This window comes from Poromitra crassiceps, assembly GCF_964638095.1.
Source record: "Poromitra crassiceps genome assembly, chromosome: 12".
Taxonomy (NCBI): domain Eukaryota; kingdom Metazoa; phylum Chordata; class Actinopteri; order Beryciformes; family Melamphaidae; genus Poromitra; species Poromitra crassiceps.
This window is the reverse complement of record NC_139632.1, coordinates 11,768,537-11,794,842: the sequence shown is the minus strand read 5'-3', so window position 1 is coordinate 11,794,842 and position 26,306 is coordinate 11,768,537. Positions and strand designations below refer to the sequence as shown.

The following is a 26,306-nucleotide window of genomic DNA, read 5'->3' as shown; positions in this document are numbered from 1 at the left end:
ACACTATGTGTGTGTACAATATGTATTTTTCCTTGTTGGAAGAAATCTAATGTTACATGGAATCTGAGTTTACTTATTTCGAGATCAGACCTTCCTTCCCTCCTTTAGAGCAGTGGTTCTCAAATGGGGGTCCGGGGACCCCCAGGGGTCCGTGGCACTTTGCCAGGGGGTCCGCAAAAAGTTTTCAGGAAAATAAAAAATAACAACTTTTTTTGTGTGCAAAAGCTTCATAGTTCAAAGAAAATATTTTATGCTTTAAATCTAAAATGGTTCATGGATTACATTCTAATCTAACAAACCTATCAATTTAAAAGTCAAGCACGTTACCGTGGAAACAATTAAGCTTAGCCCAAAATCACAAATCAGAATGAGGGGGTCCCCGGTATATTTTCTATCTTGTAAGGGGTCCTTGGCTGAAAAACATTTGAGAACCTCTGCTTTAGAGGACTAATAATAACCCACAGAGCAGGCACCTACTGAACACAGGGAACAGCTGAACGGCTGAGATCTCGTATAGTCGTATTGAAGAAGATTAAGATGTCAGGCCATTGAGACAGAAAGAACAGGATCAGGAGTCTGTGTGTACAGTATTAGATGGATGAAGAGGCTTCTTTGCTGCCTGTATATTAGTAGTTAATCTGCCCTAACAAGATAGAGCAGGGCGCATAGCCTCCCTCTCGGCTGCATCACTGATGATGGGCCCAGTAATGATGGAGGGGGAAGGAGAGAGGTTGGCAGCTAAGCCTGAAGTAAGCTACTTTGGCACGGGCCGATGCATGGCTGGTCGCACAAGCCACTGGTGTGTGCAAGTGTGTGTGTGTGTCCAGTTATTAAATCAAATATGTGACACCAAGTAGCTTATAGCACCAATAAGCCATAAGGACACTCTGGGGTTTAATTTCCTGAGATGAAGGGTGAGAGACAACTAGATGTGTATATGTCATCATACAGAGTCAACATTTTGACGGAAATATTGCCTTACTGTAGTTTGGCAGGTAGACATCATCCACTGGATAACTATTGAGTATTATAAGGAATGAAAATATTCATTTTTCCCTTGGAATTTGTCCTGCCTACCTCTATCCCTGATGAAGGCAATGGCAATATAATGTCCATCTATGTTGCTTAAAAACCCTTTTAATGATGATTTTTTAATTATTTTGACGATTTAATTGTAAAGGATGGCCAGTTCATGTTCAAATTAATATGGGAACACACCAATGGGTTTTGTATAGGGGAGGGGTTTCAACATCTACAGCACAACTCAATGGTTGTTTGTGCTAGATCTCTCAAATTCTGATAGAAGCCGAAAGCCAAATCTAAATTGTATACTACAGTACACATTTTAGTACCAAAGTTAAAATACAAAGTTCCACTGTTACAACATACCCCACACTACACTACTACTGCAACATTAGGTGGCGAGGAGGGTAATAGGAAAATTTGCTGAAATATGGCGCCCAACACTGTTACATTTTAGAATAATTTTAATGAAGAAAGTTTGTATAAACTTAATTTTTCAGCCAAATATATGAATGTAATCTATTTCTCAACATAAATAAACCAATTTTCAATGCTTTTATCTTGAGAAAACAGTAGCACTAAAAATACCACTGGTGTAATATGCAGGCTACAAATTTGCTCCATAGTATCATTTGGATACAGTAATTATTGCAAGGTGATAATTTAATGACGATGGTATATTTATGTTAAAAATTAAACCTTCCATTTGCATGATGAGATGACAACAAAGCACAAAGATAATTTGTTTCCTGAGTCTGTGTTATTTTTTTATCAGCTTCTCAAATGTCAGACCCTACAGCAGCTGGGCTTTTTGACTACACTAAAAACAATAACATGGTTGGTTCTAATAAATCCCTTTTATAAATAAAAGCAAAAGAGCGGTTTCAGTTATTGTACATGATGCTTTATTGATTTGATTACCAAGTTCATTTTACCACTGTGAACAACATGATTTGGAATTAAATGGAACAAGTTTAGTCTCTAGCTGCACACAGAACACTAACAGTCAGCCTGTTTTGGATTCAGATTTAACAAGAGTGTAGTGTGTTAAGATGGCAGAGATACAGTAAGGCAGTATCGTCTCAACACAAAAATGTCTCAACTTTAAAAAGAAAAAAGAAAAAAAAAGGAACAGGTCATACGTATCACAATTCCACTTCAACAACTGAACATAATAAGGACAGTAGCAACTGGTAATGTAACGACTGCTGGATAATGTAATTACTTGAAAGAAATGTATCTAAATGGGTTAATCATTACATTACATAGGTCCATTAACTAGTGTTTACTACATAAGGGGTGTAACATATTTATAACTGATGATGTAACAATATTGACTAATAACTCAAGCTATTGAATTGTTATTCTCATAATTTATTTATTATTAGATCATTAGTGAAAATGTTACACTCCTTATGAAGAATAATCAACAGAAACAAATAATGTGAGCTGAAATGAGCAGGTTTGATTACATTTCACCCAATTAGAGGGACATTTTATTCCATTTTGGTCTGCTATTATATCATCTGCCAGTTATTACATTATCAGTTGTGACAAGGCCTTCATCTACCGTGAAGAGTAAGACATTTCAGCAGAAAATGATTTGGAGATGATTTCAACACTGAAGGTAACTAACAACAACATTCATACACTGTTCCAGCTATAGTTTCTTCATGCATAGCCCAGACTGAGAATTCATGGCATCAAGACATTGGCAGTCTCTTTTTCTTAAAGCTCTACCTCACCTTTTCATTCCATTTAAAGGGACAGTTCACCCCAAACAAACAAAAGTACATATTTTCCTCTTACCTGTAGTGCTATTTGTATCTAGATCGTTTTTGGTGTAAGTTGCCGAGTTTTGGTACACTACACCAGCTAGCTGCTAGCTAGCTACTAGTGGGTTTACTTTGGTCGAAAGAAAATAGTTCCTATAGACGGGTTTCACAGAATTGTCAGTCCTGTCCTACTGTACTAGCAAACACTGCAACAGGAAGTCAGCTGGGATTCAATTAAATAGCACTCGGGTAAAAGGAAAATGTGTATTCTTGATTTTGGTGTGAACTGTCCCTTTAAGATTCCTTGTATTGTGCACATCCTGGACATTCCAAATTAAGACAATTTGACTTCAACACCACAAAAAAGGGGTTTGGGGTTATTTTTTTGGCCTGACTCCTTTCTCCTTTTCAAATTGGGCAATCTGACTGAAGATGTCCAACAGGTTGGCGGGGAGGGCCTTTTTAGGCCCTCCCCCTGGCACTGAGGTCACGCTACTCTGTCCGTTACGGCTCCCGGCACCTGTCAATCTCACGCCGTGCCCTCCCTCCGACCTGCTCTCCTCCTCTGCTCTCCCCCTCCTCCCCTTCTCTCCGGCCGCCTCCTCCTGCCCTCGGCTCTCATACCTACCTCCGTCTAAGGAGCTCCTCTTAGACGAGGAGTCGTCGTTTCTCGCCCTGCCGTCGGAGCGTTTGGCAGCAGAACCGGCGTTCCCGTCAAAACTCGGGGCGGCCGAATCCCGGCTCTGAGATTTCCGGGAGTATTCGGATCGGACATTGGATTCGGCCGATGAGGAGGACAGCGTTCGCTTCCCCCTCTCGTCTAAGCTGCACCTCCTAGCAGCTTGGCCGTCTCTCCTGTCTCTGTCGTTGGCCTCCTTCCCTCTCTCCCTGCTCCTATCGGTCCCTTGTCCACTCCCCCTCCCTCTCCCCTGGTCTCTGTCTGGGCTTCTACTCTGGCTCTCTTTCCCGCTCCCACCCCCCTGGTCTCTGTCTGGGCTTCTACTCTGTCTCCCTTTCCCCCTCCCCTTCCCCTGGTCTCGGTCTGGGCTTCTACTCTGTCTCTCTTTCTCCTTCCTGCTCTCCTGCCCATCCTTTCTCCTCCTCTCCCGGCGTGAGGAGGAGTCCGACGCCTCGTCCTCCGAGGCCGCCGACAGGGAGTACAGCTGGCTGATCCTCCTGTCGTCCGCCTCCCTCTCCTCCTCCTCATCCAAGCCCCACCCCTGACTCTGGTTCAGGAAGGTGGCAGAGGTGTTGGGTGGGGCGGGGTACCACTCCTCCTCAGACAGCTCCCCCTCCTCTCTGCCCTTCCTCTCTCTCTCTCCTCTGCCCTCCTCGCTCCTCCCGTCGTCCCGAGAGGAGAGCCTGCGGCGCCGCTTGCTCCGGTCGGACCGCCGACCCTTCTTTTTCCTCTTTTTGGACCTCCGGCGGGAGGAGGAAGAGGAGCCAGAGGAGGAGCGCCTGGACCCGGAGGAGGACGACGACGATGAGGAGGAGGAAGAGGATGATCTCTTCCGTTTCCGTTTCATCCTGGAGATAAACAGAGTTCATCCACACTCTGACCACAGATGATGATGCTGTAAAGTTGCTTTGCTTCTACAGATTCAATTGACATTAGGTCTGCAACTAACGATTATTGTCATCCTCAATTAATCTGACGATTATTTTCTCGATTAATCAATTAGTTGTTTGCTCTATAAAATGTTGGAAAATGTTGATCAGTGTTTCCCAAAGCCCAAGATGACATCCTCATATGTCTTGTTTTGTCCACAACCCAAAGATATTCAGTTTACTGTCATGGGAGTAAAGAGACCACATAATATTCATATTTAAGAAGCTGGAATCAGAGAATTTTTAGTTTGATTACTCAAACCGAATAATCAAATTACCAAAATAGTTAACGATTAATTTAATAGTTGACAACTAATCGATTAATCGATGCAGCTCTAATTGACATCTAAATAAAGAATACAATGTGCATATCCTGTGTGTGCAAGTCTTTTTATGCCATCCAAATTAGGTTAGTTATGTTTCTTAATGTGCATTTTGCTTATACGTTTGAACTTACATACAGCACATAATAACTGACACGCCCTTTGAACTTACAAAGAGCACATAACTGACATGCCCTTAGCAGCAGTCCATTTACCTTCCATACCTTTTAACGAACAGAGTCAACTCACCTCTTGTCCTCTTTTAAGATCTTACGCAATTTCTCAGCGCTGGTCTCTCCGCTTTTCGCTTTCTCCTCCTGCTCCTTAGCCAGCGCTTCTTCTCGCAGGCGGATCGATTTCTTTAAAAAGGCAGCCGGGCAGGGCAAGGCAACGCCAGGGCACAACAAGTGGCAGTCCGACATCGCAGAGGCAACGTAATATAATATAATATAATATAATATAATATAATATAATATAATATAACATAATCAAACACACCAATTGACACCAGACATGCAATAGAGCCCCGGAACAGCATTCAGCCATCCATGGGAGGAGAGGAGCATGGAGAGGAAAGGATGAGTGGAAGGAGTGAGAGGAGAGAAGAAGAACAGAAGAACATCATGACCAAACAAAAAAACAAGGGTGACAACAGAAGGACGGAGAGATTTGATGGCAAACAGGTTTACCGTGTGGAAAACGGTGTGATTCAAGAGCGAGGTTGTTGGTGTACAGGCAGACATAGGGTGTACAAAGAGATATAGGCGCGCACACACGCAGACACGCACAACGTTTGTAACCAATGGCGACGGAGAGGGTTTCAAATTATTACCGTGTTAGGACCAGGGGAACATTGGTACAAACCAGCATCCAGTGGGAGAGTCGTTTGTTTGTTTCACCCCGACAGGCAGGTGACGAGGCCGTGGCAGTCGGAGGATCAGAGGGCGGAGTCCCGGGGTCACAGACATACACACACACACACACACACACCAAAACACTTCATCAGTATTACAATACAAACCATAGTGTCGTGTGTCTGGGTCAACGTCATACATTCTGTGTGCATCTGATGGTGTCTTTGCGGCACGCAAACACACGTGTGTGTGGACAAGCATCTGCTTGTGTGTGTCCATCCATGCAAGCGAGCATGAGTGTGTGTGTGTGTGTGTGTGTGTGTTTTGTGTCGTGGTCAGCTCACCTGTATTGTTTCTGTAATCTTGCGCAGGGCCTCCTGTGCCTCGGGGTAGGAGTCATCTAGAGACAGAGCTCTCCTGTACACCCCCTCCGCTGTCACTAGTTTCTCCTGTTCCTCAAGCCTAGAGTGCACACACACACACACACACACACACACACACACACACACCTCTGAGCAAACAAGGTAATGCGTTTGAATCAGGAAGTAATTATTCAATTATATAATACATAATAACATAATTATATCATATACGCCCAATCCATCAATCTATGCAAGTATAAAAGTGATCTCTTGGCAGCGGTTACACCTCTGGGCAGTCTGGCTAATGCTCACTCACACTCACTAAATGTGCCACTCATTTGCTCCAAAACAGCATTTCTGTCATTCCTTAGTTTAGTGCGTTCAGCCCACTCTCTGAAACGAGCACAAAACACTGCATTTCTCTGTATCTAAGCTCTTTCAAGCCAATGGATCTAGAAGTGAATCTACAATTCTACATAGCTCAATTTAGGACATTTTTTAATGCCATTTTTTTTTACCCCCCCCCCCCCCCCTTGGAGGTCCAAGTGGACCTCCAGGGTGCGTACACATGTACACTGGAATATAGTTAAGAGAAGAAGGATTGGAACAGACAGAGCTGCAGTCTGGCTCTTGACAGTGGCCTGCAGCAGTCAGAGAGCTGAAAACATGACAACAGTGTCAACAGTCCACCATGCCTTCAGCTTAATCCCAGACAGCTCACCTAAACTGGTTGACATCGAATTCAGAATTCTGGTGTTGTCACGACAACACAAACACACACACACACAAAAGCGTAGCAGTCACTCACTGTTTTCCTCTCTCCACCAGCGTCTGGCAGAGGTACTTCTTGGCGTTGCGGTGATCAGGACAGCTCTCCAGGCCCAGCTCAAAGTCTGATATAGCCTTCAGGATGCTGCCTTTGTTGGCATACCTGGGACACGACAGTGAGGGAGACACTGGAGTGAGGAACACGCCACCCAAAGAAAGATAACAAACATCTTTAGCAGTAGCTATTGTGAGGGTATTGTGTGGGTAATCATTTCCTTGCAAGGATTTTCTTTTTCATTTAGTTTAATGGTGGGAAAGCACTTGTGATTTCTGTCAAACAGCTTAATGCTCCTCCTAGGTTACTTCTCCACTTGTAACTAAACGTATAAGATCGTTAACCCAAACCCCTTGGAAATAGTGGTTGTTCAAACTAGAGTTATTCAGATGACTATAATGGGGTGGAATATGAGGAAAAACCTTACAATTATATATCAGGTGATTTCTATTAGTTTGAAGATATTAGTATAGTTTGTAATTTTTTCACATTTTAAAACACTGTCTGGTTTAATTTGCAGTTGAAATGCTTTGAATAGCATGCTTTGCATATATTGGATTGGATTTTTCTGCAGTGGTTGGTCATGCAAAGAGTTGAAAATAGTTCAACTTGAGTGTATAAAATCTGCACGTCATGCATCACTTCTGAAGGGAACAACTCAGTGCTACTTTAGTTGCTTGGCAACAAACATCACCACTTTGATTTGTTTCTGCTACTTCTTTTCAAAGTGAAGCGGGTCGCCGATTGCGTTACTGCCGCAAATGTCCCCCACATTCAGAAGGTTTGGTTCCACATATCGAAATCCAGATGAGAAATACCCGAAAATCCTACTTAAGCACACTAACAAAGTATTTGTACTTAAATACTTCCCGTCACTGATACTGATCACATGGGTTCCACAAGAAAGAAAAAAACGGTCAAACGGAATATTTGACGTGTGTGAAATATTGCTTTGAAGCTACAACTTGCAGTTTTGTGGACTGCAATTCTCAGCCGGCGCAGAAGTGCCAAAAAATATATCATTATCAAGAGTGGATTATATGGGCTTAAATAATATGCTTAAATAATATGGGCTTAAATAAAAATGAACTCACAGAGCTCCCCGTGCTACCAGAGCCTCCACGTTATTAGTGTCCATCTCCAAGGCTTTGTTGTATTCATTCATGGCCTCCACATAGCGACTGTGCTTAAAGTGGTCCACCCCGGCACGCACGCTGTCAGGACAAAGGGAGATGGAGAGACCGGAAGAGACGACAGGAAACAAGGAGTTAATGTTGGCAAGACCAGTCAATGTTTGAAGCTGAAAAGAATCCTGATAACTGGAGCAAAAATACGAGAACAGGATTGTCAGGACCCAAGGTTAAGTAGTTGATTTAGTGTGGTAGTTCCACCGTTTCGGGACCTTAGCTGTATCAGTGGGACAGTAAGCATCTTAGAGAGACACTAGTCTGCTGTGGTGGAAGTTGAAAGGGGAGAATTACCACTTCAGGGCCCAGGTTGCAGATTGGTTCTTCCTGAGCACAGAGGCAAAGTCCTCCTCCTTGAAAAGTTTACTGTGGAGGCAGAGAGGAATAGGATACATCACTCAGTATTACAATAGTATTCAAAGCAGTCCTCCGGCAACCACGCTGACTGCATTCTCCTAAAGGTTACCTCTACTCAATCTCCTACTGAGAAGGTTAATCGTTTCAAATTGGAAGGAAGCCTCTCCCCAGCTGGTTGAGGAAGACAAAAACGTCCTTGAAGCTAGAGGAGATGAGGTTTTCTCTCCATCGGTATAATAATCGATTCTTCAAAGGATGGCCCCCTTTTCTCGCATATTTGTTTTTGGGAGATTGGCCCATTTGTCAACTGAACATAAGACACCAAATCCTCCCATGCTCCCTCCAGTGCTCGATGCTAACACGTTAGCATACACTATGTTGAGTGAGACTGTAGTAACCTGTCAGTAAATGTGTGTTGGGCAGCCAGAACAACATGTTTACCTCTGCAGGCCTCTCATCATCGACGGCGGCTCGGTGTCGCTGAGTCCCACCTTCCCCAGGAGGAACTCCACGACAGAGGGGTTGTGGTAACCATGGCAACCCATCAGCAGACGATCATAGGTCTCGCTGGTGTCACTGGCTGCATGAACACTACGACTGGAGGAGAGAAAAGGTTTAGTTTGAGTTTTTAACTTTAAGTTCTACTATAAAAGTTGAGCTCCTTTCCCCCCCCCCCACAAAGTCTCGTTTTTATTTTTAGTTCCATTTCAGTTATTTTTTTTAAATCAGTTGGTCTTAGTTTTAGTTAAAAGTAATAACGTTTGTTTTTACTAATATTGGGCTAGTTTACCATCAAGGAGGGAAAGAATAACAGGAGGAAAACTTTACATAAGTTTAGGTGCCACCAGATGAGCAGTGCATGAAGCAACCAATCAGGAGCCTGTTAGATACAGAGACGTTGTTCTGCTCTGAGTTGATTGGCTCACTGTCAGTAAGTGGATGGTGGTCAGCTGGGTAAAAGTCTGAGAACAGGCAAAGACCAAAGACTGTATAAGTGGGGCATTCAAATGTTCTGGTTTCAGAAAGTTTCCAGACAGTATGGAGGGTCTGACACACCGGGCCGGCGGTTGGCCGTGGTGTAAGTGTGGTCCTAGTCTTTGCAGTGTACCCTGCACCGTTGGCACGAGTGGCTTTATCTGCAGCTTTTCTGGCCGCTTCAGCATGGCATCAGATGCTGAATTAGCGTCGGAAGTGTCAGTAAGAGAACTGACTCCGATTTACTGGTCAGCCACTGTGGTCACTGTAAATGCCATGCTAAAATACTTATAATAACTGACACTGACAGTCAGAAATAGTGTGTTACCTGTAGTGTATGGGCAGCTCCTCCCGGGCAATGACTCCCAGTTTGATGTGCTCCAGGCTGGGGGAAAGAGAAGACGGTAGGAGCGACACTGTGATTTTCTCCTGGTAGCGGTCAATGTCCTTCACTCCACCTGCAAGAAAGCACAATTTGCCTCAGGTAGATCTTGATAATTTGCACTCATCTGATCCTTTATTTACCAGAGCAGGTAGGTAAAAATACATAAAGAAAATAAAAAAAGGCGTACTTCTGTTTTATCCGCAGTCTAGAACTTTTGCTTCTGAAATTTCAGCAGGCCAAGTATAGACCTCATAGGTCGAATGATGTCAGCCTTGACAAACAGACCAGTTGTTTCTCTCAGTCACCCGCAGAGATCCCACAATCATATTGTACACAACTATGTTTCATAGTTTTCCACCCTGAATGGAATGTTGCAAACTAGACCAGGCTGCACATTCACCAGTTAGTTGTGAATGTGCTATTTATAGCATGTGCATTTATAGCACATTCACCACAGTTAGTTGTGAATGTGCTATTTATAGCACATTCACAGGCAGCTAATTGTGATGAATGAGCAACCTAGTCTACATTCCATCCACGGCTGGGTTTCGCATATCCATCATATTATCTTGGCATCTCTGTTCCATCTATTAAAATGTGACTATCACAAGGACTTACACACACTCCTTAATGAAGAAGACCAAGACGCCCCCCTTACCTTCTCCCCACCGCCCCTCCCAATAATTTATGCAGTATAGGTGTATATTTGAGATGAGATGAGATAAACTGAGATGAGATGAGATAATATTTAGTGAGATAAAGATTTGATGAGATAAATATTTGTGTTTGTTTAATTTTTCCTGTTGTTACTTTTAGCTTAGTTTGGTTTGTATAGTCTTAGTCTGTCTTTGCTATGTGCGGTATTACCATCTATCATCAGTACGACAACTAGTTTGTTGTAAAGCAAATACATAGGGGGATAGCTGATGAGCTGGGGCGTGGGTTTGTGGGAGGGATGGGGGATGACATATCTAGAATGGAAAGTTATCTCAAATATAGTATTTTAGATATTATTCTCTATGTGAATTGTATCTGCATACTGCAATTGCTGACATTTTGTATCATAAAAACCAATAAAGAACTTGTAAACAGAAAATGTGATTATCAAATATAGTTGTGCTGTACCATTCTGGGGTTTTTGCGGTTGACTGATCGAAACAACTGGGCTGTTTGTGATAGAGCTCATACTGACAACAGCTGTAGGAGCTCTTCGCAAGTATAGCAAATAAGTATACCCTGATAAACCAATTATTATAATAATTATACCTTCCAGACAGCTGGTTGTTCAGGACAAAACCAACAAAGACACTGACCTCTGATGAGGTCTCCGATCTGATAGTAGGATAGAGGGTCATCGTGGCTGCCGGTGGAGGGGATTTCTCTGATGTGACATAGCGCCTGTATGAAGAGGTAATAAAGATGGAAAAGCTATTTTTAAATGTATTTTTTCACCTGTATAAGACAGTCACAATAGAGAGAAAGAGAGGGGAAGGATCTGGGAACAGGACATGCCACAAAGCTGAAGAACGTTGTAGTTATGCATCATGTGCCCAAGTTATACTGGAACATAAATGTTCAGAGTATTACATTTATTCATTGTCTAATGTGCATTAACCAGCGAAGCTGATCAACCTACCGACAGCTCTAGATCTTCTATGTCTCGCTCCAGTCCCCCTGCCATGCAGAGCAGAGTGAGGAAGAAGCCGTACTCTCTGATGTTGTTGATCTTCCCCACCACAACGTCTCCCCTCTCCATGTCCCTGTACAGCATGGCTCTCCTCTCGTTGAAAGACACCTCCATGAACAGCTCCACTGGTGGCATGATGGCGTAGGGCTCTAGGAGAGGACAGAGTGAGAGAAGTGATGTTGAAACAGGTATATCACAAACATAGAGGTGTTATTTTGTACATCAGACAGGCGGCCCAACACTAATAGATTCTCCAAACTATCACAATGACAAAAATTTGATGTGCATGTGCTCATATACAAAAGTGCACCAACACACACACACACACCTGCAGCATCCTCTTCCTCCAGCAACTCTTCTCGAGGTGTGGCGGTCTTCCATGTAGGACAGAACAGGATGTCAGCTTTCCTGGCAATGAACTGCTCCACCAACTGACAACCCGGCACACCACCCACACTGCATACAGAACACACACACACACACACACACACACACACACACACACACACACACACACACAGGTTGCTCCTTGTTATGTCATCCTCTGTAGCATATTTGTTGTATGCATTGTATTATCCTGGCAGGGCTTCTATGATGGCTAACGTTACACCAGGAGATGCAGTGTCAGAAGACATACCCACTCTTTACATATAGTTACCTCAAAGTGAATGCTTACCTTTCATATGTAGCCTTGGACAGGTCAGCGACTACATCTTGAAAGTCTGGGTTTTCTATCTGTTCACATTTCAGGGTGTTGAACAGTGATTCTCCATGATAGGTCAGACACTGCCTCAACAAATCTCTGTCCATTCTCTGCTGTTTAAAGACTGCTATCACATCATCCTACAACAGGTGAAAAGAAGTGGGAAGTGAGTTGTTAACGTAGCAGCGATGCTGAAATGCTACCTAACGTTGAAATGTTACCAAATTAGCCAGGGTGGGCTTTGAGTCACGTTACAGTACATAACAGACATTTCCGCTGACATAATCAGTTTAACAAATTGGTAGCCACATACTTGGGAACAGGTTGTAACGTTAAAATAACATTAACGTTAGCTAGCGAAACTAATGCTATAGGCATGCTAATACTGTGGTGCTAACGGCTAGCTTGTTGTTCTAGCACTTTTCATCGTATTCAAAAACTCACAGCGACTTGGTAGTTTCATTTCGCCCCTTTGCTCCATTTCTTATACAGTAAGCAAACTGTTTAATTTATGTTAACGTCAAGTAAAGAGTAACACGTCAAACTGCAGCATTTTCCGTAAGAGAAGCGTGTTACATTTCAGATTGTACCGTGAGAAACAACTTCTGTCTAGGAACTATTAGTGGTCCACGTATCACAATTTAGGTTCCTATTCTTCTTCTTCTTCTTCTTCTTCTATTGTTTTATGGCGGTTGGCAAACAGCTTTTTGTGCATTACCGCCACCTACTGGAGTTTGATGTCTTTTTCATAGTGGAATCTATTTACAGTGTTCATCATGTAGTGCTCCCAGTCCCATTCACGATATATATGTCCATTCTACGACTCTGTCGGCGGGAACTCATCCCTCAGCGCCTTCTCGATCTCCTCTCCGGAAATGTCAACAACATTCAAGAACCTTCTAGCTGCATCCATCATCATCTTACTCTTTTCCTTTTTTCCTTTGACCTGTTCCGCACAATTCCACCAGTTCCACTCTTCTGCTCCAATTCATTTTGCACTTCCACTTTTTCCTTTCTCTCAATCTCCATGCACTTAACAGCCTCAGCATACGACACTCCTTTCTCCTCTCTGATCCTTCTCACTTCAATCGCCTTAACTCTACGTGGACACTGCGCTGATCCTGTGTTGTGACTCCCCTCACAGTGCAGACATTTTGCCTAATCTTTACATGTCTCCCTCCCTCCTGCACTCGTTTCCACCACACCGTCCACATCTCCTTTCTCCTCTGCACACTGCAGCAACAAGACCGTATTCCTGACAAGAATAACACCTGAGAGGAGCCCTCTCATACTCCCTCACCCTATAGCTGACCCTATCCAAAAACACTCTATCCGGGATTTTTCCTTCAAAACTCAAACACACTGAGGTACTCTCCTCTCTTACACCATCTCTAAATCGACTCAATCTCTTTGCCTCTATAACCTTCCACTTCTTCAAATGATTCACAATCAACACATACTGGCACTCCACTGATCACTCCTTTCTTCACTGTCACTGGACCCGTTCCAAGTCGGAAACACATCACCTTACAAGAGTTGAACCTAATTCAATCTAGAACTTCCAACCCCTGCTTCTTCGACACACAATCAATAATAACAATCCCACTTCTCGTTGTCTTGACAGACTTCACTGCTCCAAAACTTTCTTACACAAACTTTCCCACCTCATGTGGATTACTGAACAGTGAACACTCCATCAATTTCGGACAACGATTTCATTCCAACCAACCATTGCCCCGACCCGTCTTTTTTCACTTTCTTAATCTTCTGAGAAGACCCGCTCGAGACATTTAGGTTCCTATTATCAGCATCATGGACTATTGTATTCCACTGTATAAAAAGTATTGCTCTATCCTTTTCTGTCTCAGCCAGCCTACTCAGACAGACTAATGGCCTATCTGTATGTTGTGTGTGTACACCATTATACAACAATAAAACTTGAATACTGAACAAACAAAGCGAGGACAGATTTTTGGTGCCCTGACACAGACTGCAGTGCCCGTTCAAAACGGCGCCTGTCCAGAACGGGCCGATTGCAGCTTGCACCTTTATCGAGAACCACACGTGCCCAGACCGGTGCCGCGTCTATGTGCCGACAGGCCGCAGTGCCGACAGGTCGCAATGCCGATAGCCCACAAGCAGAACCAGCTGAGCGAGGCGGCGTGCAGCGTGTCGGTGGAGCTATACCTCTCCCAGCCCATACCGGCATTCCGACAAAATTCTAACCCTAACCTCGCCATTGCGAAAGAACCCTCCCCCAGACCCTAACCCTAAACCTAACCTCTCCCACCCCCCACGCCTAAGCCTAACCTAACCTCTCGGCGAAACATTTTTTGGAGATAAAAAAGGGCCGCCTCTCCGAAAGCATAGAAGTCAATGATCGGAATGCCGACACTTCGGAATGGCGAGGTGTCCCCTCCCAGCCCCCACGCCAAACTTAACCTCCCCCCATGCCATGCCTAAACCTAACCTCCCCCAGACCCTAACCCAAAACCTAACCTCTCCCAGCCCCCACGCCAAACCTAACCTCCCCCCATGCCATGCCTAAACCTAACCTCCCCCAGACCCTAACCCAAAACCTAACCTCTCCCACCCCCACGCCTAAACCTAAGGTCGGCATTGCGGGTGGTCGGCATAGCAGGTGGTCGGCATAGCGGGTGGACCAGACCAACAAACCAAATGTGGGACAAAGAGTAGCATAATGTTTTTGTGGGACAACGTGGGACACGTTGCCATTGCTGAACGTAGAATTGCAACTAATGATTCTTTTCATTGTTGATTAATCTGTTGATTATTTTCTCAACTAATCGACTGCATGGTCTATAAAATGTCACAAAATGGTGAAAAATCGCAATCAATTGTTCCCAAAAGCCACCTTCTCAAATGTCTTCTTTTGTCCTAATCAACAATCCACAACCCAAAGATGATCAACTGTCATAAGACTAAAACACCAGAAAATATTAACATTTTAAGGAGTGAGCGAGATCATTTTATAAAATAATTTCTTTCTCTCTCTCTCGCAGGGGACTTTTGACAACTAGAGCCAATCAAAATGTGGGGCATCGTCTCAATATGTGGGACATGGGAAAAGGCATGAAAATGCTGTGCATTCCCACAGTAGCCTACACAAAGCGGGACATCATCTACCATACCAGTGTTGCTGGTATGGTATGGGGGGGGGGGGGGGGGGGGGATTTGATGGGTATGTTTGAGCAATATGGATGGAAAAATATTAAGAAAGTGAGAAAATGGGTTGATATGACAAAAGAGGTTGGCCTCCTCAAATTCTGATTTGACCAAAGTGACTAAATGTAAGTGAACATGTTTAAAAAACAGAAGACATTAATTCACTGAGAATGTGGGAAGATGGGGCAAAGCGTGTTATTTATAATCTACAAGCTAAAAACCTGTTAAATGATTTAGGTTCAGATCGGGTGCTGCTAGTCTCACGTGGTCAGACCCAACGTCTTACATCAGCACGCTTCCAGCGACGGAGGGGCTGAATCAAATTTGCATGCATATCCTGTCCAAGAATGTATTCACATACCACAATCTGAACTTCAATTACACTGACTGCATCCAAAAACACTGTAGCCTACTTGTTATGTAGCCTACACAAAGACCCTCGGGGGGGGGTAGGTGCAAGGAGCCAGGAACAGGAAACCGAATGTTATGTGTATAATACTAGCCTAATCTGCAAGACATGGACCACTTGATTAACCTGATCCTGCCTTCAGACATCAGAAGTCAGTTTTGACAATTACGGTAGTATAATAATCCTGATGATTGATAGCTGAGGTGGTTCTGCAAAGAAACCCAACCCAAGGTGAGCTGGTCAGCCATTCATGCCACAAAACGAAGCGTCAAAGCATCTCATGAACAATACAACCACTTACAGCTATATTATAGGAAACCCGGCCTCTCACGCTCCAAATGACAAACCTTTTGCTTTTGTGTGATTGATTTACAGCTTATGCCTCAAGTGTTGACTACGTCTCACGGTCAGTCTATGGAACAAGTCAAGAGACCAGTTGCAAACCCAAAATAATGGCTGCAAGTATCTAATTTCACAGGCAGTTCTCTGCATTTCCCAGCAGCAACCTCCCACATGGCAATAAGGAAGTCAGGTAAAGATCACAATCACATCCATGCGCCATTGATTAAGATAGCAGAACCAAAATGTAGAGCCTACGTAAATGGGAGTGTGTATGTTCCTTTCCTTGTTGATCTTGGTGCTTGCTTTCTGGAAGTCTGGAATTGAGGCCCAGATGATGCTCCAGTACACACCCCGCTTTATGACACATACACTTATACAGCATGGCCCTCAAAAAACATCTCAATGGCCCCACTACAGACTAATCTCTTTTTGAATCTGATCCAGAAGTTATCTCGCTCACCCCATTGCCCTTGGTCAGTGGTTGTCAAAATGGGGTCAAGGGGAACCCCAGGGGTCCTCCAGGGGTTTCCAGGGGGTCCCCAGCAAAAAGTGGAATCATTTATTTTCACTGTAATTCAATCGATAAGTAAGACAATGACATACTGTAATGTATGACTATTTTGGTCAGGGGTTTCATATTCTTTCTGTAATAAAACATCTATCAGATGCGGGGCAAAAACTGTATCAAATGGGGGTTCCGTGGACTAATTTGTGTCAGTTTAGGGGTCCTTAACATGAAAAAGTTTGAGAACCACTGCGGTCTCCATGTATCCCGCCCCTTTCACTGCCCCATACTTACAGTAGCTGACTCATACTGCATCATGACGTCACAGTAGCACTGAATGCATCAATGTTTCTAGCTGGACTAGATGATCCTTGGTGTTGAATATTTCCCTGTTTATTAACCTAGCATGCGTATGACGGAGGCTCGGTCCTTCGCCGCATGTCATCCCCTCTCTCTGTCCCCACTTTTCCTGTCTGCCTACTGTCCTATCTGAATAAAGGCAAAAATGTCCAAAAGCATAATCTGAAATCAAAACAAAACTGATGGCCCTGTTTGTAGCAATAATGACTTCAGCTGTGTTTACTATCCCACATTTTCTTTCCCCTCCCATACCATGTGACCAGTAATCTTGGTGATATTGCGGTTTCTGTTGTTGGTTTGAAATCCCATGTCACAAAGGACGTCCTAACAGTGAGTGTATTTTTGTCTCTCACAGGACAAAAGGGGGGAATGTTGAGAAAACCTCTGCTTGTATTACAGTAATACAACAGTAATACTACAGTAGTTTTCCACGTCTACTGTCATCCAGTGTTCTTCCACCGCTCGTATTTTGTTTTACATTGACATTTTGCCCTCCGTAACTGTCGGGCATCACACATAATGTCTAGGTACTGTTTAATCCACTGGGCCTGTCTGTTCAGCCTGAAAACAGGAAAAACTGAATGGAAGGTGGTGTTATAAATAGTGAGTAGTAGTTAGGATTGTACAACTGAGCAGAATACTAAAACTTCAAACTCAGCAAGTATAAATCCAAGACTCTATTATTTGACCTACTATACAACGTATACAACATCACTTTTCATACAGCTTATTATGGTGTCAAATGGTGAGTCAGTCTGAGCTTTTTCAGATGAACAGTATTAGCAAACAAATTAATTAAAAGTCAACATAAAAAAAAACAGAAGTCTATAAAATACATTGACAGTGAACTGTGACAGCATCAACTTCGACATTCATTCATCTGAACATCAGGCCAGTATGTAAAAACAGTTATTAATCAAAGTAATATCTGACATTTCCCAAAGAATCTGCAGAATTTAAAGTTTGAGTTTATAGAGTAAACTAGGGAGGATGACACTTTAACATTCCGTCATTCATCTACATTATGAAAATAATAAACAATACATGTATAATATCCTAAAATTATAACAAGTTAATAATAGACATACCAATGAATAGTAAGAGAGAAATAATTGCATTGGGTTTAAAGTTGGAGTTGAGGTAAGCATAATGGGGAAACATGAGGAAGAACACATAGCCTAATAGAAACCTGTTTGACAAGAATCTTGATGAGTTTCCAGTAATGTTTGGTTTTGGCAAAAGGCCAATGAAGCACACAGAGATTTTGACTAGTGAACTGGCAATGTGATGCTCTGTCCCACCGTTATTACCCAGTTATTTTATACCAGCTGCTAGCATAGTCCACACACCACCAGGAGCAATGTCAATAGTTTAAGCAGTATCTGATGCCTGTGCATCAACATTGGAAAGCAAAACTGCTTGTTAATATTGTTGATGAATATTTTTTGTGAGTGCAAAGCGAGATAAAATATATAGATATAGCCAAATGAAATGTATTACTTGCATTTATTATTACTATTATTGTTGTTGTTGTTGTTGTTGTTGTTGTTGTTGTTGTTGTTGTTGTTGTTGTTGTTGTTGTTGTTGTTGTTGTTGTTATTACTACATAATTAATTTGAGTGAATCAAAACAGGATATGCCATTTTCATCATGTTATTTTGAGACAAAAAAAACTGTCCGTCTCAAAAGTTGTCATTCATTTTTAATAGTGTAAAATGTGTAAAAATAGTGTAAAAAGTGTAAAATGTTGAAAAATGTTGAAACGTGATACAAAATGTGTACAGTATAGTGCCAAACCACAATGACGGATGAACAGTAAATGATACAGCACTTGTAAGAGTTTTCCTTCGTGGTTATTCCTTCCTTCCTTCCTTTCAGGAAATTGTGGCTTCTCTGATTTAAAAAAAAAACCCACAGTATCTAAAAGTCCATGACCATAATTTACAAGGAACGGATACACTGGTTTTCTGATTGAACTGATTGGAGGTTATTCGTTCAGAGCTGGAGCAATAGTGTAAAGCTGCGTGCAAGGTCACGCAGCTTTCTTCAATGGTATGATAATGTTGGCAGGGTCAAACAGAAAAAACTGAAAACCTGTTTGACAAGAATCATTAATGGAATTCAATGACAGCTTGCTTTTAGTGTGTCAAGAGCGTCTTATATTTTGTAAACTCATGTGATCAGCTGTGTGACTGATGTTGTTTTTCAGGTTATGAAAACTTTCAAGTGCCTCCAGAGGTGACAGAGGATCAACCCACAAAGCAAGCGCAGCACTCAGCACAGACCCAGTGTTGGTCTCTGCTGTAAAGCAACATGGACAGAAAAATACTTTGTTTGATTTTGTTGGTTGGATATTTCCATGTGTCTGCTGGCCAAGGTAACTATTCATTACACGTTTCATCACAGGTGATATTATTTATGGCTTTGATGATGCATCATGATTCATCCTTTTATGTTTTTATATGTTTTGTCCTGGCATACGGTATACTTTGTAGCAGACCGTGTTCTGAGTGCACTCCAGGAAGATCAGTTGCAAAGCAGTTAAAGCGCTAAAAATAACCGACAATAAGCATGGATAAATGTTTGATTCCTCATTTCCCCCCTATTTTGTCATTTTAGAATTGCTACCTGGTTTTTTTAAGCTTAATTTTAGAGTAATGAGCAGTAATTTCCATAGTGAGTTTAGTTAGAAATAGCTGAAATGAACGAAGCTGAAATAGGCATAATTGCACAGAATGTTTAAAAATTAACCACACTAATCTAATGATTGATTACACACATTTACCTGCATATCTGACAATTAGCCTATACCACCTTGCATTTCAAAGCATACAATTGGCATTGAAATAGGCCAAATTCATTGGAATGTTTAGTTGAGCTCTCTGAGGGCATTTTCAGATTCCTGTTTGATTTGACCATTGGAATGCTTTGTATACTTCTACGAGTGTTGTAGTACTCGAGTCCGACTGGAGTCCTGATTTTCAGGACTCATGACTCCACATGGACTTGAGCACTGAATCAGTGCTCAAGTCCATGTCGAGTCATGAGTCCTGAAAATCACTGATGACTCTGACTTCATGCATACAAGCATTCATCCATTCACTCGGAAGTTGAAGACGAGGACTCGGACTTGTTAATTGATAAAGACCGTTTATTGGATTGTGTGTTTTTTTTAATAGGCCCTAATAATTTGGCATAAGATATAGCAGCAATATTAAGACATTACATTTTGTGCAATGGCAGGCATGTGTGTTCCACCTGCAGGTTCACGTTGACTCAGACTTGGGTAATGGGGACTCAACCCTTGACCTCGGACACTGGCAACTCTGACTCGAAATATGGTGACTTGACTACAACCCTGATCATAAACTCTAAAGGGCAGGTGAACCATAAACGTGAAACAAACAAATCCTAACATGCAGGCATGCAGCATGTGGTGCCTTTTCCTCATCTTTGAATTTATGTTTGCCTAATCAGGGCGACGATGAGGACCCTGGTTATTGAATGTGCATTACAGATTGGTTTGGTAGCATTGTTTGAGAAATTATGATTGTAACAAAGCAAAGCATCCATGTGTTTACATGTAATAAATGTACAAAAAAATACAAAATGTTAATCCCAGAGAGGGCAGGAATATATTATAGGATAGTAGGTGTGGGAATCACCAGATGCCCCACGATATAATACACAAGTCACAATACGATAGTATTACGATAATGCAATATGCTAGTATTGCGATATATTGAGCTTTGCGATATTGTGATATATTGAGATTTATTACTTTTTTTTCAATGTCTGTTTTATCTAATGAGATAAAGTTTACAGTCTCTTCATCTCACTTTAATCATTTGTATTGCAGCAAAATGGGATTGTCGAGCAGACAGACTGGCCAACACTGTTATAAAAACCTGTCCTGTTCACTTGACAATTCATATAATAAAATATCGTGATACATGGCATTTGTGTGATATGATATATTGCCACACAAAATATCGTGATACTAAGCTGTATCGATTCCCTGTATCAATTACAGTAACAACTACAACTGCTGCCCTAACTGGGGGCTCAACTACAACTGGAAGCTCAACTACAACTGGAGGGTCCACTACAACTGGATTGTCAAGTTCAACTACAACTGGAGGGTCCACTACAACTGGAGCCACAACTACAACTGGAGGGTCCACTACAACTGAAGGGTCAACTACAACTGGAGCCCCAACTACAAATGAAGGGTCAACTACAAATGGAGGATCCACTACAACTCGAGGGTCAACTACAACTGGAGGGTCATCTACAACTGGAGGGTCCACTACAACTGAAGGGTCAACTACAACTGGAGGGTCCACTACAACTGGAGGGTCCACTACAACTGAAGGGTTAACTACAACTGGAGGGTCCACTACAACTGGAGGGTCCACTACAACTGAAGGGTTAACTACAACTGGAGGGTCCACTACAACTGGAGGGTCCACTACAACTGAAGGGTTAACTACAACTGGAGGGTCCACTACAACTGAAGGGTCCACTACAACTGAAGGGTCCACTACAGCTGGAGGGTCAACTACAACTGAAGGGTCAACTACAACTGAAGGGTCAACTACAACTGAAGGGTCAACTACAACTGGAGCAACAACAACTGGAGGCTCAACAACTGGAGGCTCAACCACTGGAGCAACAACAACTGGAGCAACAACAACTGGAGCAACAACAACTGGAGGCTCAACAACTGGAGCAACAACAACTGGAGGCTCAACAACTGGAGGCTCAACAACTGGAGCAACAACAACTGGAGGCTCAACAACTGGAGCAACAACAACTGGAGGCTCAACAACTGGAGCAACAACAACTGGAGCAACAACAACTGGAGGCTCAACAACTGGAGGCTCAACAACTGGAGCAACAACAACTGGAGCAACAACAACTGGAGGCTCAACAACTGGAGGCTCAACAACTGGAGCAACAACAACTGGAGGCTCAACAACTGGAGGCTCAACAACTGGAGCAACAACAACTGGAGGCTCAACAACTGGAGCAACAACAACTGGAGGCTCAACAACTGGAGGCTCAACAACTGGAGCAACAACAACTGGAGCAACAACAACTGGAGCAACAACAACTGGAGGCACAACAACTGGAGGCTCAACAACTGGAGCAACAACAACTGGAGGCTCAACAACTGGAGCAACAACAACTGGAGCAACAACAACTGGAGGCTCAACAACTGGAGCAACAACAACTGGAGGCTCAACAACTGGAGCAACAACAACTGGAGGCTCAACAACTGGAGCAACAACAACTGGAGGCTCAACAACTGGTGCAACAACAACTGGAGGCTCAACAACTGGAGCAACAACAACTGGAGGCTCAACAACTGGAGGCTCAACAACTGGAGCAACAACAACTGGAGGCTCAACAACTGGAGCAACAACAACTGGAGGCTCAACAACTGGAGCAACAACAACTGGAGGCTCAACAACTGGAGCAACAACAACTGGAGGCTCAACAACTGGAGCAACAACAACTGGAGGCTCAACAACTGGAGGCTCAACAACTGGAGCAACAACAACTGGAGGCTCAACAACTGGAGGCTCAACAACTGGAGCAACAACAACTGGAGGCTCAACAACTGGAGCAACAACAACTGGAGGCTCAACAACTGGAGCAACAACAACTGGAGGCTCAACAACTGGAGCAACAACAACTGGAGGCTCAACAACTGGAGCAACAACAACTGGAGGCTCAACAACTGGAGCAACAACAACTGGAGCAACAACAACTGGAGGCTCAACAACTGGAGGCTCAACAACTGGAGCAACAACAACTGGAGGCTCAACAACTGGAGGCTCAACAACTGGAGGCTCAACAACTGGAGCAACAACAACTGGAGGCTCAACAACTGGAGGCTCAACAACTGGAGGCTCAACAACTGGAGCAACAACAACTGGAGCAACAACAACTGGAGGCTCAACAACTGGAGGCTCAACAACTGGAGCAACAACAACTGGAGGCTCAACAACTGGAGGCTCAACAACTGGAGCAACAACAACTGGAGGCTCAACAACTGGAGGCTCAACAACTGGAGCAACAACAACTGGAGGCTCAACAACTGGAGCAACAACAACTGGAGGCTCCACAACTGCAGCCCCAACTACCACAACTGCACCTCCAACCACAACTGCAGCCCCAACTACCACAACTGCACCTCCAACTACCACAACGACACCTCCAACCACAACTGCCCCACCAACTACCACAACTGCACCTCCAACTACCACAACTACAGCCTCAACTACCACAACTGCAGCCTCAACTACCACAACTGCCCCTCCAACTACCACAACTGCACCTCCAACCACAACTGCAGCCCCAACTACCACACCTCCACCTCCAACCACAACTGCAGCCCCAACTACCACAACTGCACCTCCAACTACCACAACGACACCTCCAACCACAACTGCAGCCCCAACTACCACAACTGCACCTCCAACTACCACAACTGCAGCCTCAACTACCACAACTGCCCCGCCAACTACCACAACTGCACCTCCAACCACAACTGCAGCCCCAACTACCACAACTGCAGCCTCAACTACCACAACTGCCCCTCCAACTACCACAACTGCACCTCCAACCACAACTGCAGCCCCAACTACCACAACTGCAACTCCAACCACAACTGCCGCCCCAACTACCACAACTGCACCTCCAACTACCACAACGACACCTCCAACCACAACTGCAGCCCGAACTACCACAACTGCACCTCCAACTACCACAACTGCAGCCTCAACTACCACAACTGCCCCTCCAACTACCACTGCCACCCCAACTACCACAACTGCACCTCCAACTACCACAACGACACCTCCAACTACCACAACTGCAGCCTCAACTACCACAACTGCCCCGCCAACTACCACAACTGCACCTCCAACCACAACTGCAGCCCCAACTACCACAACTGCAGCCTCAACTACCACAACTGCCCCTCCAACTACCACAACTGCACCTCCAACCACAACTGCAGCCCCAACTACCACAACTGCAACTCCAACCACAACTGCCGCCCCAACTACCACAACTGCACCTCCAACTACCACAACGACACCTCCAACCACAACTGCAGCCCGAACTACCACAACTGCACCTCCAACTACCACAACTGCAGCCTCAACTACCACAACTGCCCCTCCAACCACAACTGCAGCCCCAACTACCACAACTGCAACTCCAACCACAACTGCCGCCCCAACTACCACAACTGCACCTCCAACTACCACAACGACACCTCCAACCACAACTGCAGCCCGAACTACCACAACTGCACCTCCAACTACCACAACTGCAGCCTCAACTACCACAGCTGCCCCTCCAACTACCACAACTGCACCTCCAACCACAACTGCAGCCCCAACTACCACAACTGCACCTCCAACTACCACGACACCTCCAACCACAACTGCAGCCCCAACTACCACAACTGCACCGCCAACTACCACAACTGCAGCCTTAACTACCATAACTGCCCCGCCAACTACCACAACTGCATCTCCAACAACTACAATGAGCACTACACCTGCTCTAACTAGATTCTCAGTCAGTTTCTCATCTGCAGAGACATTTACAACTGATCTAGCAGATTCAACCTCTTCAGATTTTGAAAATCGAGCCACACTGATAGGAACAAAGGTAAGTCAGAGAGATCAAGGTCATTCATTTATCAAAGGATTGAAAATATAGATTGCTGAATCCTAATGTTTTTTGTATACAAATGTCTTAACATATCTACATAATATTCTAGCCTTCCTTTAATTTCATTCATGATGAACAACAAGCATTTTTGTGAGCGTCAATTAAGGGATTTCAGTGTTAACAACCATGGTATTACCTAATTATTACTTAATTATTATCACACTATTATGCCCCTATATTACCATATTACCATGTTGTTACTGAGCTGTAATGTAAAGTGCTACCCAGATTCCAATCCAGCTTGCAATATAGCGTGCACCCTCTGGGCTATATTGTTTGGCAAAAAACTATTAGCGAGACATCTTCAATATATTCAGGTTTCCGAATGCCCTTTTTCCCCCACAGTCTAATTCCATTGTACCATTCTTATTATTGTAGGTAGTCTTAGACTTGATCTTTTCAGTATGTTTTAATGGGGCACTAGGGGTAGGCTACTTCACAATGCTGGATCATACAGTGGAATACCAGTGTCTCATGGGATGACATTTATTTGATTCCAGTTGCTGGGGGTTCAAAGAAAAAATAAATAACAATCATTCCTCCATCAGTATAAGCATTGCATGCAGCTAATGGGGATTCTAATAAACTAAATTAAACTAAAAAGTAAACTAAATATAAAAGGACAAAGATACACTCTCAGTGCACTTTTACTGGGGTAATCAATAAAGAACTAAAGAAAATTACAGTATGAAAAGGAAATGAATAGTGTAATTCAACAATGTGAAAATTAAATGGTATAATTAGACTTGGAAATTAAAAAGACTAAGGTAAAAACATTAAGATATAACCAATATGCTGCAACCTGCCTTTATTCCTGCAGCTTGAGCCTTTTTACAGAGCAGAGTTCCCCTCCTTCAGCTCCTTGACAGTGCTGTCATTCAGGTAATTTGTTTATGTTCAGCTTTGCTAGAATGAATGAATAATGGTCAGGAAGTCATGATGATTGAAGTAATATTTTTTTTCTGTAATTCCATTTGCAGTTCTGGATCGATCATCAATAACTTCGGAGTTAGTTTCGCGGACTCATCTATATCTACGACCCAGATTGGAAATGTTTTGATCAATGCAGCTTCAAGCATTACAACCTTTGACATTGACACCAGCACTGTTTCTGTGGATGGCACACTTGTCACTACAGCTGCTCCCAGTACAATTCCACCCCAAGGTATGGGACTCCTCAGGACACTATACTTTTGATTATCTTTTGGATTTTAGTTGGGCTATCTATCATTGATATAGAGACACTGCATGAAATAGGCCACGCCCATCACGGGGGAAAAGCTCCGTTAATTTCCACACATCATTCCACAACCTCATTTTCCTTGAATTAAACATAGCTAAAAGCTATTGTGTGGTGGGCTGCGCAGACAACAAATGTAAGAAAATCGCCAGTTAAAGTTTTTTTGTACTCCATTGAGAAGCCATTGAGAATTGGCGAGAAGAACAATGTGGATCGAGCTGTCAAGGAAGTAAGTTGGAGTGTTCATCTTCCGTTTAGGCTATACGATCTTTTTGTGCAACACGCAACAATGCACACCACATAGGAGAACACCAGGATTGGAGGGGGGGTTTCTGTTTTCCCCCGTCTTGGGCGTGGCTTCTGAATGATGACGCGTTACGCAGTGTCTCCATACTTGGAAAAGTAAGCCAAAAAAGTTCAACATAGGTCGGTCATGGGGTGTTTGTA

The 26,306-nt window shown here is 43.4% G+C and overlaps 3 protein-coding genes across 3 annotated transcripts in view; 1 reads left to right on the top strand and 2 right to left on the bottom strand.

The window, feature by feature from the left end:
* Positions 1-5,747, bottom strand: part of fxr1 (FMR1 autosomal homolog 1) — a 46,161-nt gene extending 40,414 nt beyond the window's left edge. Inside the window, exon 1 of the mRNA XM_083647102.1 lies at positions 5,562-5,747. Coding sequence (XP_083503228.1) covers positions 5,562-5,599 — 38 coding nt within the window. The 5' untranslated portion in view covers positions 5,600-5,747. The remainder of the gene's footprint in view (positions 1-5,561) is intronic.
* ttc14 (tetratricopeptide repeat domain 14) lies at positions 1,962-12,636 on the bottom strand. The gene is made up of 13 exons (XM_083647101.1): positions 12,507-12,636; positions 12,036-12,202; positions 11,688-11,815; positions 11,309-11,508; positions 10,986-11,070; positions 9,616-9,745; positions 8,754-8,909; positions 8,250-8,321; positions 7,863-7,982; positions 6,754-6,876; positions 5,928-6,045; positions 4,979-5,088; positions 1,962-4,325 (listed from the first exon to the last, which is right to left on the bottom strand). The coding sequence occupies exons 2-13, from the start codon at positions 12,167-12,169 to the stop codon at positions 3,176-3,178; spliced, it is 2,526 nt and encodes an 841-aa protein (XP_083503227.1). The 5' UTR covers positions 12,170-12,202; positions 12,507-12,636; the 3' UTR covers positions 1,962-3,175.
* Positions 12,637-18,665: 6,029 nt separating this feature from the next.
* Positions 18,666-26,306, top strand: part of LOC310786023 (uncharacterized protein) — a gene marked incomplete at its 5' end in the record, with an annotated part of 10,293 nt that continues 2,652 nt past the window's right edge. The window contains 4 exons of the mRNA XM_083647208.1: positions 18,666-18,679; positions 23,007-24,556; positions 25,440-25,501; positions 25,600-25,784. Of these exons, the coding sequence (XP_083503334.1) occupies positions 18,666-18,679; positions 23,007-24,456 (1,464 nt within the window). The 3' untranslated portion in view covers positions 24,457-24,556; positions 25,440-25,501; positions 25,600-25,784. The remainder of the gene's footprint in view (positions 18,680-23,006; positions 24,557-25,439; positions 25,502-25,599; positions 25,785-26,306) is intronic.

What these genes read in the sequence shown, in the direction of transcription:
- ttc14 (XM_083647101.1), bottom strand. Translation starts at nt 12,169, where the DNA reads ATGGACAGAGATTTGTTGAGGCAGTGTCTGACCTATCATGGAGAATCA. An exon ending in TCCAAGGCTACATATGAAAG is followed by an intron (nt 11,816 to 12,035) that starts GTAAGCATTCAC and finishes TTCTGTATGCAG; the next exon opens with TGTGGGTGGTGTGCCGGGTT. An exon ending in ATCTTAAAAGAGGACAAGAG is followed by an intron (nt 4,326 to 4,978) that starts GTGAGTTGACTC and finishes GTTTATCTCCAG; the next exon opens with GATGAAACGGAAACGGAAGA.